Source organism: Choloepus didactylus, chromosome 21 (genome assembly GCF_015220235.1).
Source record: "Choloepus didactylus isolate mChoDid1 chromosome 21, mChoDid1.pri, whole genome shotgun sequence".
Classification (NCBI taxonomy): domain Eukaryota; kingdom Metazoa; phylum Chordata; class Mammalia; order Pilosa; family Megalonychidae; genus Choloepus; species Choloepus didactylus.
The window spans coordinates 22,859,555-22,876,733 of record NC_051327.1 but is presented as its reverse complement, the minus strand read 5'-3'; the positions used below and the strand labels follow the sequence as shown (position 1 = coordinate 22,876,733).

At 56.5% G+C, this 17,179-nt stretch overlaps 1 protein-coding gene across 3 annotated transcripts in view; it reads right to left on the bottom strand.

The window, feature by feature from the left end:
- The window catches only part of FBXL18 (F-box and leucine rich repeat protein 18), a 64,736-nt gene extending 47,557 nt beyond the window's left edge, over positions 1-17,179 (bottom strand). For 2 of the 3 annotated variants that reach the window (XM_037814392.1, XM_037814393.1), the window contains exon 1: positions 6,948-9,171. In XM_037814392.1, coding sequence (XP_037670320.1) covers positions 6,948-8,848 — 1,901 coding nt within the window. In that variant the 5' untranslated portion in view covers positions 8,849-9,171. Of the gene's footprint in view, positions 1-6,947; positions 9,172-10,354; positions 10,568-17,031 lie in introns of those variants that run through there. The other variant, XM_037814394.1, reaches the window with a different exon arrangement.

Below are 17,179 nucleotides of genomic sequence, written 5' to 3'. Positions count from 1 at the left end.
GCCCCTCCTCCCCCGGGACTGAGCCTGGCAGGGAGGGGCGCGGGTCCCCTGGCCGCAAAAACTTACAGATTTCGCTGATCTCAGCAGTTCCACGTTTTCATGAGTGTTGTATGAAGTATGCCCAAAGACAGATTGCTCTGTGGTGTCCAGTCCACGCAGTTCCTGGCTTTTTACCTACTTTCCTGGAGGAGTAACTAAAACATACAGCTCACCAGTCTGCCATCTTGCCCCGCCTCTAATTTTAATTCTATTTTACTGATCATAAGTAGAAAGCATATTAAGCTCCTCCCACTAAGACGGTGCGGGGAAGTGTGGGTCCTTTGGGGGTCTGCACCGTAAAACCCCCAGAAGCCGTCCTGGGCTGGGAAGAAGCCCCTGAGGACCGTTCTGGGGAACAAGCAAGAAGGAAACCCACGTCCCCGAGCAAGCACTGCCACAGGGCTGCAACGCGAGCCAACACCCCACACCCCACATCGGAGGCCCTGCAGACCCCAGCTAATGAACTTCATTTTTCAAAAATGGGGAAGGCTTTCAGATGGACACAAGCAGAGAGCAGACGCCTCTCAAAGACAGTACAGGGGCACAGAAAGTATCAATTCTCTCTCGCTGAGGGTAAGATCCTAAATCAGCCAGAGCCCAGGGGGCAAGCAAGTGCCATTCTTCTGCTGGCTTGAATTTTGAGAAGTTCACTTTTCTCAAGAAAATGTCTGAACACCTTATCTGGTTCTATCTTTAAAAAGAAAAGTCCCACCGGAAGCGCCCTTAGCAGACTAGAAGGCGGGGAAGCGGGAGGGGTGCGAGAGGTCCCGGAAACCCCCAGAACCACGGCTGACACCTGGGCCTGCTCCCCGGAGCCGGCTGTGAGCCCAGCACCCCCACTCCACGGCAGCCCTCGGGGGCCAGCCCGGGGCTACGCAGCCATCCAGGATGGACGAGCACCCCCCCAAAACCATGTCCACCCAGAACTTCAGAGAGTGACCTCATTTGCAAATAGGGCCCTTGCAGCTGCCACCGGGTTAAGAGGAGGTCACGCTGGAGGGGTCCCACAGGTGCAGGAGGGAGACTGGCCCTGCGGGAGGCGAGGGCGGCACGGGGGAAGGGCTGCGGGGGCCTTGGCCGCAGGTGGCCGCCAGGTGGCGCCCCGGTGTCGCGGGAGCGCCCGGGCCTGGGGCTCCTGGAGCAGGTGCGTGCACGCTTTCAAGTTTTTCAACTGGACAGCCACTTCCGGATTCTTCTTCCCCTCGTCCCCCAGGGGTTCGGGCCATGGGAGAGTGGCCTGAGCTACGGACTCCGGCCCTGCCCGCATCACCGAGGGCAGCCTGGCAGCCTGGACCCAGCACAGGGCCTGGCCGGCTCCTGCAGTGAGGGCGGGGGCGAGGGACACGGTGGCCAGAGTGGCTGAGCGGCCCCCAGGCACCCAACCAGTAAGGACGCAGCTCCAAATTCTGCTGCCTGAAGGGTGACGTGGGTCTCACCCCAGCTCTGTGGACAGAGAAGGCCCTCAGGATCACAGGGGGCGAGGGGACCCTCCCTGGAGCCCTGCTCCCACAGGCCCCACCCACCCCTCTGCTCCTGCCTGTCCAACCTCAGGCCCCGCTGCTTCAAGGCGACAGCCGTTCAAATGCCCGGATGCCGCCTGGGTGCTGGGGCCACAAGCGACCCAGGGTGACCTGAGGTGACCCTCTCCCTCCTCCACCAGGCAAGGCCTAAGCCAAGTCTTTGGAAGGAGGTGCCGTTTGCTGACCGCCCTATGATCTGCTAACTCCCAAGGTATGCCCCAAAACCAAGGCCAGCGAGACCTCAGCTGGAAGGACTTGTTCCTGCCTGGCCTCCGCCCCCACGGACGCCTCCCCCACATGCAAAACTGCCCCAGCTGCGTGGAGGCGGCTCCCACCAGGGCCCAGGCTGCCACCTGACTGGGATCCATGAACGCGCAGCCTCGGCAGCGGCCACCCCACTGAGAAGCCCAGGAGCCAAGACACCACCTCCTTCCTGCCTGCTGCAGCCAGCAGCCCCCGGCCAGTGAGCACCACCTGCTCCATTACTACCGCTTCCCTGGGCTCCATGTACAGCAGAAAGCAGGAATCCAGAGGAATGGGGCCGTTTGGCTGCGCTCTGGAAATGGCTGTACCCGGCTTGGAACAGATGTAGTTCTTGGTCAGCCACTGGACACGGGCTCCCACTCGCACACAGAGGCGCCATTATGCACGTGGGCTACAAACCCCACTCGCCCCCACGCCCATGGCCCACTCCTGGGGGGACCTGAGGCCCCTCGGTGAAAGGCTGCCGTGTGCCCCCAACTCCACGTTCTGCGCCCATGAGCTGGAAACCCTCCCGGCTGCCCACTGGCCCGCAGAGGGCCAGGCAAGTTCTATAACACCTCATTCTCCTCGTCTGCAGAACAGGGACCACAGATCAACAATCACAGGGCTGCTGAAAATAGCAAAGCAGTCCCTGGAAGCACGTGAAAAGCACCTGGCAAGCACCATGAGAGCTCTGACAGGGACCCCAACAACTGCCTCGCGCCGCCATTCCTGTAGCTTCCAGAACGCTGCCCGCTCCCGGCCGCATCCTCCCTCATTGCTAGCTCCTCTCAGTCCCCTCCACTGACGCTTCCTCCTCCCCACGACCAGGAAGCGTCCCATGACCCAGTCCTCGCTCTCACCTGGCTCCACAGCTAAGCACCACCTGCATGCTGAGGGCTCCAGCCCTTGCCCTGAACTCCAGCCTCACCACGACTGGGGGGCCACCCCGCATGGAAGCCACCAGCATCTCAAACTCACATGTGCAGGACGTACACCAGATTTGCCCCCACAGCCTTCCCCGGCTCAGCTGAGAGCAACTTCATCATCCAACTGCTCAAGCTGCAGCCCCAGAATCGTCTGGAACCCTCTCTCGCCCCATGCAATCTTTGGATTCTGCCCTTTGATTAAAGCCAGAATCTGGCCACTTCCCCTGCCACCACCTGAGTCAGTCTTATTACGACCAGGGTCCCTGAAGCGGGCTGCTCTGCCCTTGCCCCCAGGCAGCCAGAGGGACCCCGTCACCTTTGCCCTCCCCTCAAATGCTCCCTTCCAGCTCCATGGGCCTCCTGGCTGCTCCCTGGAGACCCCAGGCCCACCTGACTCAGGGCCTCAGCTCTAACTCAGCTCTTTGTGAGGATGGCCACGTTCGATGTCCAGCAGCCACCAGCCACAGATGTTACTGAGCTCCTGAAATGTGGCTGAAGCAGCGGAGACCCAGAGCATTCAGTTTCATATCATTTAAATTTATGTCCGCGTGAACAGCCCCCTAGCTTGTGTCCACTGGAGTGGACAGTGTGGCTCCAGCTGTTTCCCTCATCTGGAACACTCTTGCCCCAGGTCTGCTTTGCTAACGCAATTCAACTGCTCAAATCCTTAGCTGTGATCTCAGCTTCATCATGAAGTTGATCTCAGCCGCCACCGACATGCCGCCAGCACCCCTCGCCCTGCATCTTCCCGGCACATACTGTTATCTTTTAACAGAGCCTAGGAGCGACTCCACCTCTGTCACTGCCCCACCACCCACCCAGAATGGAAGCCCCACAAGGACAAGGCTCAGTGCGCTGGGAGCCCAGACCACACCTGGCCTGGCAGGTGCTCACACACCTGTAGAAGGACAAATAATTAAGACCCGTCTCACGTGTGCCACACCCTGTTCTGCGAGCTTTCTAAGTGTCACCGGTTTAGGCTTTAGAGTCATCCCACGAGGAAGCCGCTCCCGGCTGCCACCTGCCCAGAAGAGGACCTGTGACACACAGCCCAAGCGCCACCGCTGGGGCAGGGTGCCAGCCTGCTGACTGCAAGGCCCTGCCCGTCCTGTCACGGGGGCGTCCCTCCACCTTGTGGTCTGAGGGCCAGAGGTTCCAAGTGGAAGCACCTTCTGGAGGGCAAAGAACAGATGGCAGCAAGGGAGCAGGACAAAGCCCGGGAGTGGGGGGAGGGGAACCGGGACCAGCTGGGACACCACGGCCCCTACCCTCCCCAGGCCCAGCAGCGCCGATGGGGACTCAGTGCAGCCTCGGGCCCGTGTAACGAGCCAGCCCAGGGGAGCAGGCGGCTCCTATGTCCCAGCTGGCTCTGCAGGCAGCAGACACTTCAAGAACATTCTGGACATGAGGCGGGTGTGGGAGAGACACCACCGATTTCCTCAGGAGCCTTTCACTACTCTTCATAAACCACAGGAATGTACTACTTTATTTTCATTAATTTCTGTTTTTATCAAACACTGCCTGACAACCACAGGAAAGTCAAAAAAGTGGGTCTTTAATGAGTCGGCAAGAAAGCAAAGTCACCAACGGCAACACTGATGGGTCATGAGACCCGCTGGCTCAGGTTTAGTTAAATTAGAATAAAAATGCTTGCAGGGGGGCCGGAATTTAGGAAATACTTGATTCCAGATCACAAGAGTCAAGCAGGGAAACAGGACAGCAGATCTGGGTGGTTTTTCTTTTTTTTTTTAATGATTTTGTGCTCCACTTGCAGCTCAAGTTAAATGTGGCCCTTCAGCACACACTTACCACTGCACCTTCCGGAAAGGAAGAGATGAGGTGGGACAAGGGACATGGCCTGGAGGCAAAGATGAGTCAACGGGAAGAGAAGGTGCTGGCACAGGGTGCATCCGGGAGGGGCTGTGGGGTGAGCACGGGGGACACCGAGGGAGCAGGGAAACCCTTGGATCTCTCTCCAGGTCTGATTTCTTTCTGGGGACCCTCCCCTTTCCATGTGGGCTCATCAGATAGAAAGTGGCCCCCTGCCCCCAGAAGTCAGAACGGCCCCAAAATGGAAGCTCAGGCTGGCCCTGTGAAGGGCGGTGGCGAGAGGGGCTGGTTGCTGCGCTCAGAGCCCTCGCCACTCCTGGCAGGGGACAGTGGCCCAACCCACCCAGACAGGACAGGGGCCCGGGCCAGAAGTTGACTCCAGGAGCACTCGGACTTGGGCTGTGGGGCAAAGCTCTGCAGGGAGAGGGACATGGGGTGGGGGACCAGGAAGTGAAGAGCTGTCAGCTGAAAGGGAGCCTGCTCCCTGCTGCAGCCTGGCCTGGGAAGCAGCGGCCAGAGTGCCGCTCCCCACCCTCCACCCCAGCCCAGCACCAGGGTGACCAGAGCAGCCCCAGAACAGGAGCAGCAAGTTCCCTGCCCGGCGCATCTGTGTGGGTCTCTTGGCAGCTCGGGCCATCCTCGGGCATATCTCTAAGCGTCCTGGGAAGCAGCCATGCTCTGGCAGGCCCAGGGCCTGGCACATTCTGAGAGGCCCGGCTACCACGTTTTCCCATTGGCGTAAAGATGGACGACACTCGGTACTACAGTTCTCATAGGAACTGTGAGCTGGGGGCACAGGACCACAGCATAAACCAGCAACCCAGACCTGCAGCTCAGTGTGTGCTCAAGACAAGGACCGTGGCGTCGATTAGACACGGCAGGAGAGCAAAGCCGCTCACAGCCACTGGGGCTCCTTCCTGGGCTTCTCGCCCCTAAGACTAGCAAGGAGGCAGGAAGCCTTGGAAAGGGAGGCGCAGAGAGGGCAGCCTGGCAGAGACGTTCTAGAAGGCTCCAGGACGTGAGCAGCAGAGCATTCTGCCGGTTCACTGCCTGTCATGCAGAACCCTCAGAGGAGCTCAAGCAGTTACCAAGGTCACATCTGCCTCCACTCGGTGGTCGATGGCTGGGACCAAGCCCTGGAGGTGGACCGGCCTGGGTGAGGCTCGGCTCCTCTGGGCTTCCGTGTCCTACCTGCGTGTTGGAACGTGGTCACCGCGACGGTGCAGGGGGGCCCGCAGCAGAAGCAGAGCGAGTGCTGGCTCTTCCGGGGACAGCGACATGCACCTGTCCCAGTGCCCCCTCGAGATGACATGTCACTCCATGGCCCTGTGGCTGCCCCCACCTACCTATGCCACACACTCAGGACTCACAGATGGACCGGAAAATGTATCAGACCCCCGTCTCCACTTCCTTCACAACCTGAATCCCTCGTGGAGCTCCCCTACGCATTTCAGTTTTTCAAGCTCAGATCTCTCTGTCGAGACTTTCAAATACACCCCAATCCCTTAGGTACCAGGACCGCACAAGAGCAGCCTTCGCTCCACAGCACAGCTGCCACAAGCTCATTTTGTGCTGGGCCCCACGACAACACCCCAGGTAAATTCCTCGGAGGCTCCCCTCCTTCCCAGCTCTCAGTCAGCCCTTCTACATCCATTTTTCTGTCTCCTCCATCCTGTCCCCTCCAGTCCACAGGCAATTCCAAGCTGGAAACCTGACCCCCTCCTCCCTGTCCTGGTCGGAGCCCCTCAGCACCCTCACCCGCCCGCCTCTCCTGTGCCCCTCCCCACCCTGTGACTCCATGGCTTTTTGAGCACCTGCACATTTGCACATCTCTGGGGCTTGTGCACATGCTGCCTTCCTTTCCAGTGAGCCATATCCCTGGCTCACGCCTCCTCATCCTTCAGGAAGTGCAAAGATCACCAGAGAGCTCCAGGCTCGAGTCCTGGCTCCCCCCATGCCAGCAACGTCAGTGGGAACACCACCACCATGTGGGACTGCCACAAGGATTAGAGCCAACTCCATGTCAGCACGGTGCTGTGCCCGGCAATCACTCAGGTAACCACAATTGCTCATGAGCCCTCCGAGGCACCGGCAGGGTCATCACGTCTCCAAGCCCCCAAGGCGTGCTGACCCTCACCGAGTCCTGTGATCATGCACACTCTCCCCATCAGGCCCCCACACCCAGGACTCTGAGCTCCTGGAATACAGGCCTGTGTCCCGTTCACCCCAATACCTAGGGAGCCCTCCCTCGGGCCCCCTGGCAGGCGCAGAGTCAGGATTCAGTGTGCCCCGAGTGCAGGAACGTGCTACTCATTTCCCCGGTTGGCACTAGGGGCCCTCCGGGGGAACAGGCCCGAGGACCCTGGAGTGCAGGCAGGCCCCTCACCTGAGGTCCTTCAGCCGCTTGCAGTGCTTCAGCATGTCCGAGAGGGCAGCCATGTAGACCACCTTGCCCATCATGCCCAGGTTGGCCAGCGAGAGGGACTGGAGCTGCTGGCACTGCAGGCCGATGCTGACCAGCCCAGAGCCCGTCAGGATACTGGGCAGCTGGGCCAGCGTCAGGTGCTTCAGGAAGGCCAGCTGGCTGATGGCGGCCACCTCCGAGTCCCCGACGTTCTGTGCCCGGCTGCAGGGCGGGAGGGAGTTCCGGATGGCGGGCTCATTGCGAGGCATGGCGGAGGAGAAGTTGGAGCCAATGAGCTCGAGGCGCTCCAGAAAGGACACGCTTTTCAGCAGGGCCCAGAACACTGAGGCGGGCTGCGGGGTGGCGGGCCCCGAGACGGAGGCGGGGTAGGATGGGACGCCCACACGCACCTTCTTGCCGAAGCCCCGGGGCACCGCGTGCGTGGCGGGCTGGGCGGGAGCCCGGTCGGCCCTGGCAGCCGAGGCGGCCACGGAGCAGACGGGCAGGGAGAGGGAGCGCAGGTGCCGCAGGCGGGCCAGCAGCTGGCAGAGGTGCTTGCCCAGGCCCTCGGAGCTGTGGTGGTGGGCGGCCGAGAGGTTGAGGTGGCGCAGGTTGCAGCAGGACGCCACCAGCGTCTCAAGGATGCCGCTGTCAATAGCGTCCTCCGCCTTGCGGAAGAGGGAGTCCGGGGACAGGCAGTGGACGCAGCCGCTGAGGTTCAGGCTCGCCAGGCTCCGGAGGTCCTTGCCACCGTTGATGACCCGCTGGATGAGGTGGCCGCCGGACAGGGTGCAGCGGCTGAAGCTGAAGTAAAAGGGGTTGTGGAACTTCAGCTGCTGGAGGAGGGATGAGCCGTTGAGCCAGGACTTGGGCAGCTGCAGGGCGTCCAGGACCACGTTGCGGGCCATGGAGTCCAGGAGGTTCTTGGTGGCCCCGCTCTCGGCAAAGCTGCCGGGCACAGAGATGAGGAAGGCATGGAGGTTCTTGGGTGTGCGGTCGCTGAGCACGGCCAGGTAGAGGCGCACCACCTCCTGGTTGACATAGCCGGGGGCCAGGCGGGCGTAGAAGACGCGCAGGTTCTGGTAGTGGGGCACGTTGCTCTGGCCCACCATCAGCTGGCCTGAGAGGACGGCACCCTCGCGTGTGCGGTCGAGGATCTCGAAGTAGAGCAGCAGCTTCTCGAGGCTGGTGCAGCAGGGCACCACGCCATAAGAGGGTGTGTACAGCGTCTGCTTGAGCTCCCGCACGCGGCTCAGTGTGGCCTTGCACTCACTGCTCAGCTGGCTGGCGTCGAAGCCGGGGCTGACGTCGATGGCCAGCGAGCGCAGGTGCTGCAGGGCTGAGAGCACCCGGGACAGGCGCAGGGACGTCAGGTGGCAGCCCGCGAGGTTCACCTTCACCAGGCTGCGGCAGCGGGCAACGTGCTCGAGGGTGGCTCCCGGCAGCCAGTAGCAGCCGGCCATGTTCAGCTGCTGGATCTCGCGGCCAATCTCCCTTATGAGCTGCTTCACCTTGTCCTCGCTTGCCTGCAAGACAATGACAGCGAGGGGAGAGGAAGGAAAAGGGACTGAGGGCACCTGGGTGTCTCCCTCACCCCCCGGGGGCTCCTGCTCCCCAGCAACAATCAGGGGGCCACAAGGGCCCCTGCAGAAGCCCCAAATCCAACTGAGAAGAAACAGCCAGGGGAAAGCTGGCCCCACCTCCGCCTTCCCTTCCCACCCACCTATCTTTAGCCAGCAGGTAAGAGCACCCAGAGACTGCCAAGGAGCCAAACCACTAAAGCCTCTTGCCCGCGGCTGCCCAGGCAGAGGCCTGTGGGCTCCCAGGTGCTGTCTGGGTGGGGTCCCCATCTTTTTAACACACATCACAAAACTAGAAATCATGCTCTGTGAATCTAGCTGCACCTGATGCTTTCCTTCACGTCACAAGCATCTTCACACCAAATACTCCTCAAAAAACCTGGTCTGGGCCAGTGGACGTAAACTCCAACTGACCCAGCTAAGGGGGCCCAGCAGCCAGTCGGCGACAGCTGGGCAACTGGGCTGTCACCTGCGCCCCGGGACATAAAGCTTCGGCACATCAGGTGCCTTCTTGAGGGTAAACATCTAGAAGCGGAACTGCACAGAAGAGGGATATGCATGTCTTCAACGCTCCAGACATACATCAGATGGCCCTGTATTCAAGGCCTCCACCCTCTTCCCCTAGAGAAAGGAGTGCCATGGGCACAAGCCCTCCTCCTCCCACCCCCCACAGCTGGCAAAAAGGGCAAGTGTCTAGAATGGCCCCTCTGGTTCCCAAAGGCGCCGCTTCACCACAAGTAAGAACAGTCAGGCGCCCTTTCCGTGGTCTCCCAAAATCTGGGTTAAGGTCAAGACCCTGGAAAACTGTTTAATTTTTATCTTTAAGCTATATTGTCAATTGATTTTTCAACCAGAAAAGTATTATCTTTTTTAATAAATGGTGCTGGAGAATTGGACGGCCATAAGCCTAAAGAAAGTGAGCCCAGACTTATCTCACATCATATATAAATATTAACTAAGTGGGCCAGAGATTTAACTGGAAGAGCTAAAACTAAAAATTCTGTAAGACAACATTGGGAGGAATTCTTCATGACCTCAGGCTTTGCAAAGACTTCTTAAATACGACCCCCAAAAATTCAATAAGCTGGACTTCACCAAAATTAAGAACTTTTGCTCTTCCAAAAATACTGTTTAAGAAAATGAAATGTCAAGCCACAGACTGGGTATAAACAATCACAATATGGGCATCTGACAAACAACCTGTATCCAGAATATATAAAGATCTCCTGCAACCCAATAAGAAAAAGGCAAACAACTCAACAGTAAATGGGCCAGAGACTTGAAAAGTCACTTTTAAAAAGAAGATACACAAATGGCCCGTGCACTTTATGGAAAGATGATCACCAGCACCTTCATCAGGGAAGTGCAAGTTAAAACCACAATGAGGCACCATGTCCCACCCGCCAGAATGGCTACAGCTTAACAGGCCGACAACACCAAGTGCTGACGGGGAGCTGGGCAACCGGGACTCTCCCACCCCGCTGGTGGGGATGCCAGACAGTCCCTCTCACTGCCAATGGAGAACCACATGCCCAGCATTAACAGAAACTGCCCCCACGTATCCTGCCCCCAGCGATTTCACGCCCCGGGACCCACTGGGAAGTAAGTCTCTGTCCTCTCCCTGTGCCAGGGGCCCTCGGATCCATCCCAGAAAAACGGCCACTTCTCCCTGCTCCCCAAGGTGGGCTACGACACCCGCTGTTCCACCCCTCACTTCTGTCACAGATTGGAGGCTGTTCCAGTCAAGACTGCAGGGTGGACAGCAGAAAGTTAGCTCGCTCCCGCTCCCCTGCCCCACACCCGCCTCACCTGGTAGTCCCTCTGCAGCAGCACGGTGTGCACGAGGCTCTTATCGAGGCACAGGGCTGCCAGCTTCCGGCAGGTGCGCCGGACGTTCAGAACCAGGTCTGTGCTGGGGACGCGGCTCAGGATGTGCAGGAGGATCTCGTCGGAGAAGCCCAGGAGGTGCATGGTGCCCCCTGTCGCCACTGCGGCACTCGGCTCTTCATCGCTGGGCACGTCCTGAAAGCGAGGGGCACCAAATTCCCATGGGCTCCCCAGCCAGGAGAGAAGTCAAGAGAAAGCCCCCTCCAGGGTCCACAGGAAAGAACAGGCTTTGACTGAAAATCTTAACTGCAGAGCAAAGAACTCACAGAAAGCTTCCAAGACCCCTTTTCAGGTCTGCAAACCAGGGCAACACTTCAAAAATCATGGATTTAGTAATAAGGTCATTATGTGTCTAAAAGAGATTCTTCCTATTAAAAGACTCAACAATAGTATTATTTGATGAAGTTTGTCATCTTTGAAGGCCACTATCCCCAACCCATCCCAAATGTCAAGCTTCAGTCTTAAAAACTCTTAGGTAGGATTGTATCAGGAAACGTTTCGGGGATAATAACAGCGTCTCACGTCTTGGGTTGTTGTGGTGACTAGATGAGTTATTACATGGAAAACAGAACAATACCTGACAACAGTGGCTCCTTTGGCATTAGGATTAAGGGCAAATAAAACTAGATGTAACCCCACAACTTCTTTAATTTAAAAAAAAAAAACAAAAACAAAAAACCCCAACTAGAGAAACCACCATAGAGAATGAAACTACGGAAAGTCCTTATAAATAAGAAACACATTGTGTCATCAACACCCATGAATTGTATACCTGAAAATGGTTAAAATGAGAAAATTTATGTTGCATGTAAGTTCCCACAACAAAAACTTTTTTTTTAAGTCAGTTGGAAAAAAAATAACAAACACAGCACTTACTAGATGAATGACATTTTAAAATCGTAAAACTAGTAATGAATAACAGCTGCACAAGTCATCACCACTGGTGGTGTTTTCTCGACAGGAGCTCAGGCTGGTAACGCCAGGAAGATGCCTATCCCTTTCATTTTGTTTTGCTGCAGCTTTCTGGGAACGAAAAGGTCTTCTTCCGTTCCATCCAGATGTTCAATGCCTGTTTTAGTGCCCCAGCTGCTAAAACAACCACCACACAACAGGGTGGCTTTAACAATGGGTATTTATTGGCTCGCAGTTTTAAGGCTAGGAGAAGTCCCAAATCAAGGCAAGGTGACGCTTTCTTCCCGAAGACTGTGGCAGTCTGGGCCGACTGCCAGCAACCCCGGTCCTTGGCTTTTCCATCCATGGCGACGCACTTGGTGGCGTCTTCTCCTTTCTCTTCCGGGTTCCGCTGACTCCCGGCTTCTGGCTGTTCCCCATGGCTTCCCTCTCTGCATCCAATTTCCTTTGCTTTTGGGGACATCAGCCACGTGGGATTAAGCCTGCGCTCGTTCCATCTGAGTGCATCTTTACTAATAACATCTTCAAAGATCCTATTTGCTGATGGGCTCCCACCCAGACAACCAGGGGCAGACATCAGAACGTGCCTTTGGTAGGGCATGATTCAATCCCCAACAACGCCCTTGCTGGTTTGTGCACAAAATCCCCAAATGGAGGACAGAGGAACTGGAAAGGCTGTGGTAAGGGGAGCCCATGGGCGGGGAATCCCGTTTCTCCCCAGTGCTGCCCCCGAAGGGATCCTCTGTCCTCTAGCAGGTCCTCGCTGAGGGCTCTCCTCCCTCTAATGACCTCTGCCAGGGGAGAGAGCCCAGAAGGGTGTCGACTGCTCTTCCCAGCTCTTCTGCCTTCCAGCAAGTCCTTCTCCCACTCTCCCTCCTGCAGCTCTGTGAAAGCCCTGCCCGCTGCCAGGGCAACCGCGAAGCCTGAAAGGAAAAACCTGTCCCTGCCACAGGCATCGGTGGGAAACTGCGGATTCCTGGAACGTCTGCCTGTGAAATCCTTTCTACCCTGCACTGTTAGGTCTGCATCCTGCCGAGCCCCTACCAGGCCGGGGACTCTTCCCATTCTCCCCTGGAAGCAGAGAAGCAGCCCCCATTCTCCTAAAGGTAAAGGCACAGCAGGCACCGGAGGAGGTGGCCAGGGTCAGGGGGCACATTTATCAGGAGGGCCAAGGGCCCCTCACAACAGAATCCGCCCTTCCCACCTGCTCCTCAGGAAGAGGCATCCGCCGGGCGTGCCGGCAGCTCTCCACCGTCTTCACATTTGACGGCCCCTCCAACCATAAGGAGCTTCGCTTAGCACAGTGCTGCCCAGAGGCCCACCATGGGAATTACCAAAGGACCTGCTAAAAATCAGATTCTGGGCCCCACCCATGCCCCGCAGAATCCATCTCCAGGGGAGAGGCTTGGGACCAGGCAAACTGGGAAGCAGGCCCTGGCACCAGGGGGCCTCGGAGGAGCAGCGCAGGGCGCGGAAATCCATCACAAGGCTGGAGTGAGCACAGTCGAGGGGCCTGGGGCTCGCCCTTCCTCATCCTCCATTTGTTGATGTATCAAAGAATCCATCGCAGCCTCTCAGGTAAGGGGAGCACACAGAACACGGGGCAAACGCTGTAAAAACCTCGAGCGTCCCCTGAATTCCATTGTTACACTACTAATGCTGGGTTTTTCTTAAAACCTTAAAACCACCTATGGATCACAATTCCCACGGGGAATTTCTTCCACGAGCAGAAACCTTTCTTCAATTGGTGAATACCATTTCATTTATTTCTGAACTACTTCAAAGGGTTTCTACCACTCTCTGTGCCCCAAATAAACTAGAAATAATGCCCTCAGACAGACCCCTGAAGCTGTGCACACTCCCTGGGGCCAGCACCCCACTGATGAGGTGGGCCTGGGGAAGGGGGGACTGGCCCGGACAGAGAAGGGGCGCCAGGGCAGGTTCCTTTCCCTGATCTCCCCGCCGGCCCCAGGAGATGCTGCCGAGCATGTGACAGCTCAGTCCTATTCCTGAAAGTTAAGCTTCACAGGACAAAGATAGGGCCTTCTGTAATGAATGCACCTTCCAGCCAGGAAAGGAGGCAGCTATGAGAGACAACAGCAAACAATGCAAGTCCACCAGAAGGGAGGGTGTGGGCCTCCTGGTTTCTCAATTTGTAAAATAAAAATGCAGCCCAGAGCAGCATTCCTTAGCCCAGGCACACACCCAAAGGAACCGAAAACATACCCCTGCACACCAGTGCTCACAGCAGCACGATTCACAAGAGCCACAAGGTGGACACAACCCAGATTGTCCATCAACAGGTGAACGGAGAGGCAAAACGGGGTCTACATGCACAGTGGAGTATTATTCAGTCATAAAAAGGAGTGGAGGGTTGATTCACACTACAGCACAGATGGACCTGGATGACAGCAGTGGAGCGAAATAAGCCAGACCCAAAAGGACAAAAGGATTCCACTGATATGAAAAATCCAAAACAGGTAAACCACAGAAACAGAAAGCAGATCAGTGGTCGCCAGGGCTGGGGGAAGAGGGAATCGGGAGTGACTGCTCAATGGGTACAGTGAGAGAAATGCTTTGGAAGGAGACAGAGGTGGTGGCTGCATGATACTGAATGTGCTAAATGCCACTGAACTGCTCACTTTAAAATGGTTAATTTTATGTGAAGTGACTCTCACCTCAATAACAAAACAAAAAACAAAAAAAATACAGCCCAGAATATGCTCACCCACACACACACACCCAAATAAACTTGTCCTGGCTTGCATCAGTCTCTCAGGACAATGCGTGCTCAGCCACCGGGGAAACTGAGGCAGGCCCACCCTCCATCTTTACAACGTAGGTAAAAAAGCAGCCTGAGGTCAGAGGACAAGCAGTGGCTGAGGCAGGGCCTGATGTGCCAAAACCGAAACTGCCCCTTCCCTCCCCCACCAGAAAACGGCTGCCAGGGGTTCCCGCAAGGTCACCCCCAGGTGCTCCCCGGAATCCCCTGAAATTCCAATCCAGGGGAGAGGAGCAGACCCTGGAAAATGCTTTTAATAGGTCCAGGTGATTCTTACCAGGCCACCTGGCCAGAACCAGATGACAACTTGAGGATGGCTTAAAGAGTGGTGGGTTAAAGAGTTCAGTTAGTATTCACTAAACTCTGCTTCTTAACACACTTTTCAGAATGTGGAACTTTTCATGATTTTTTTTAAAAAGTTCAGCAAAATTAAGAACTGAAAGCTCAGTATCTGCCCCCAAAATATACCCTCCCAGAAAGGGTCCTGATCAGACACCCAAAGAAAGCACAGGATTCACAAATAAACAGATGTTACATCTGGAATGTGCTTTAAATAATCCAAAGGGGAGAGAAGAGAAGTGACAAAGACGAAACAAAATTGGTCACGTACTGATAACTATCGGAACTGGGCAGTGGGGCATAGAGGTTTGTTACACCATACTTTTGCAAGCATGTGGAATTTTCCATTATATATATATATTTTTAATCACAGGCGCAATCTAAAAGGACACGTGATTTTGAGGTCTCTACTCTTTCAACACTGCTCCTCTTCTTAGGTCTTTGCGTATCTAGCTGGTATTTTCTGGAATGTTCCCTGATACAAAGCACTATCCCTCCAATGCTTTGCACAAGCCGTTCCCTGAGGGAAACACCTTCTCCTTGAACCTCAGCTCAAAGGCTACTTGCCCAGCGAAGCCCTCCCAGGATCCCCGGGCACCAGGTCCCCTCCCTCCCCAGCCTTCCCAGATGAATTATAAAGGTTTGCTTCTTATCTCACCCAGTAGACCAGGAAGGGTTCCTGAACGGAGACCACTTTGTGAAGCCCAGGGGAGAGAGGCACTGACCGACATGAGTCAGTGCAATCCCTGCTTCACAATCACCTGAAGTGCCATTAACCATGTGTCCCCCTATTCCTCGGAAACCCTGGGAGGAGTCCTGGGCATTGTGTTTTCAAGTCAGCACTGACTTTCAAAATTAGACCACCCCATTCTGGAATTAGATGGTGGGGATAATCACACAATCTTGTGAACATGATGAAAACCACTGAATTGCACATGTTAAAAAGAGTGAATTTTATTGCATCTGGATTTCATCTAAAGAGATAAATAGGTCACCCCAGAAAAAGGGACCCTGATCTCCACATCAGGAATCATTGAAATGACTGAATCATTGAAATGTGCAATTCAGTGGTTTTCATCATGTTCACAAGATTGTGTGATTATCCCCACCATCTAATTCCAGAATGGGGTGGTCTAATTTTGAAAGTCAGTGCTGACTTGAAAACACAAATGCCCAGGACTCCTCCCAGGGTTTCCAAGATCAGGGACCCTAATCTCCACATCCAGGGGAAACCAGACTTCCCTCTCTCCTCTTAGCCCCAGAGAGGGCTCACTGTAACAAGAGGCAGGCCTCCTTCATCCCCGTGGGGCCTGAGAGTCAGGACCCCCATAAGACCAGGGTACTGGACTCCACCCACCCCCAAACACACTCAACTAAGTTAAATCTGCTAACACAGCCAGGCCACCCAGAACTCTTCCCTGGGGCGCTGGAGCCTTCTGGCTCTCCAATCCTAACAAGAGTCTGCAGTTCAACCCCACACCCTTCCCCCTCAGTCAAGGAGCCACAGGAGTCACTTCTGAGCAGAATTCACTTCAAAGCAAAGAGCAGCTGCCAACACCCCACCCCATCCCACCCCACCCTCCGCCACCTGCCACCTTCCCATGCCCCTCCATTCTGAGGAAAACACTTGAACTTTTTACTCCTGTTGTCAGAATACAGGTAAGCCCCTGAGACCTAGGAAGTGGGCTCCACAGTCTGATGGATATAAACACAGGTACACTTACAGGAAGGCAGGGGACAGCAAAAAGAAAAGCTGCTAGTCAGAGTCCAGATGTCCCTATACCCTCCTCTGCAGACAAGATACCTCGGCCCGCATTAAAGGGATGCAGCTGGACTCTCCATGGGACCGATTTACAGACCGCTGGAGAATTTGTGGGGTGAAGCCCCCACCCCCACCCCTACCCCAGTGAAAAAGCTTTTCCTCCATCATCCCCAAGTCATGAAACAGGCAGCTCCAGAGAGAAGATACGTGACCTGAAACTGAGCATTCAAGATAGAAGATGAAGCGGGAACAAAAGGGCAAATCTCTGAGCCAAGGAACAGAGACATGGCTAAGGTCTGGGAGGTATACTGGGAGGTTTACAGGGACTCGGAGACTCGGGGGCCGGCATGGCGGGAAGGAACTCTGACGATTAGGAATAGGGAGCTGGGGAGGTGGGGGGGTGGAAAACCGAAGCGGGAGAAAGCTTGGGCCTTGGGACACAGAGCCCGGGCCTGAGGTGCAGGAAGACCGGCCGGGACCGGCCGGACAAGGGGCAAAGCCAGGGCTGGGATGGGAAGGAAGGGGAGGGGCCGTGGCCAGGGTCGGGGCAGGAGGGACCAATCCCAGCCGACGCCCGGGTCGGGGTGGACAGGATCATGCAGGGCCGGGGCCACGGTTCGGGGTGGGAAGAACAGAGCGGGATCAGGGTCAGGATGGGGAAGACGGAGAGGGACCCGGGTCCGGGAAAAGGGCGGAGCGGGGCAGGGGTCAGGTAGGGAAGGACGCAGGGGGTCCGGGGTCGGGATGGGGAGGACCAAGAGGGGCCGAGGCGGGCGGGAAAGCGGAGAGGGGCGCGGGCCGTACCTCTCCGGAGCTGGCCATGTCGTGGGCGAGCCCTGCCGCGGCCCCCGGAGCTGCAGCCCGGGGCCCTCCCGCCTGCCCCGCCAGGGATGCTCAAAGCCGGCGCGTCCGCGGTTCCACAGAGACCCCAGCAAGGGGCGGGGCCGCTGCC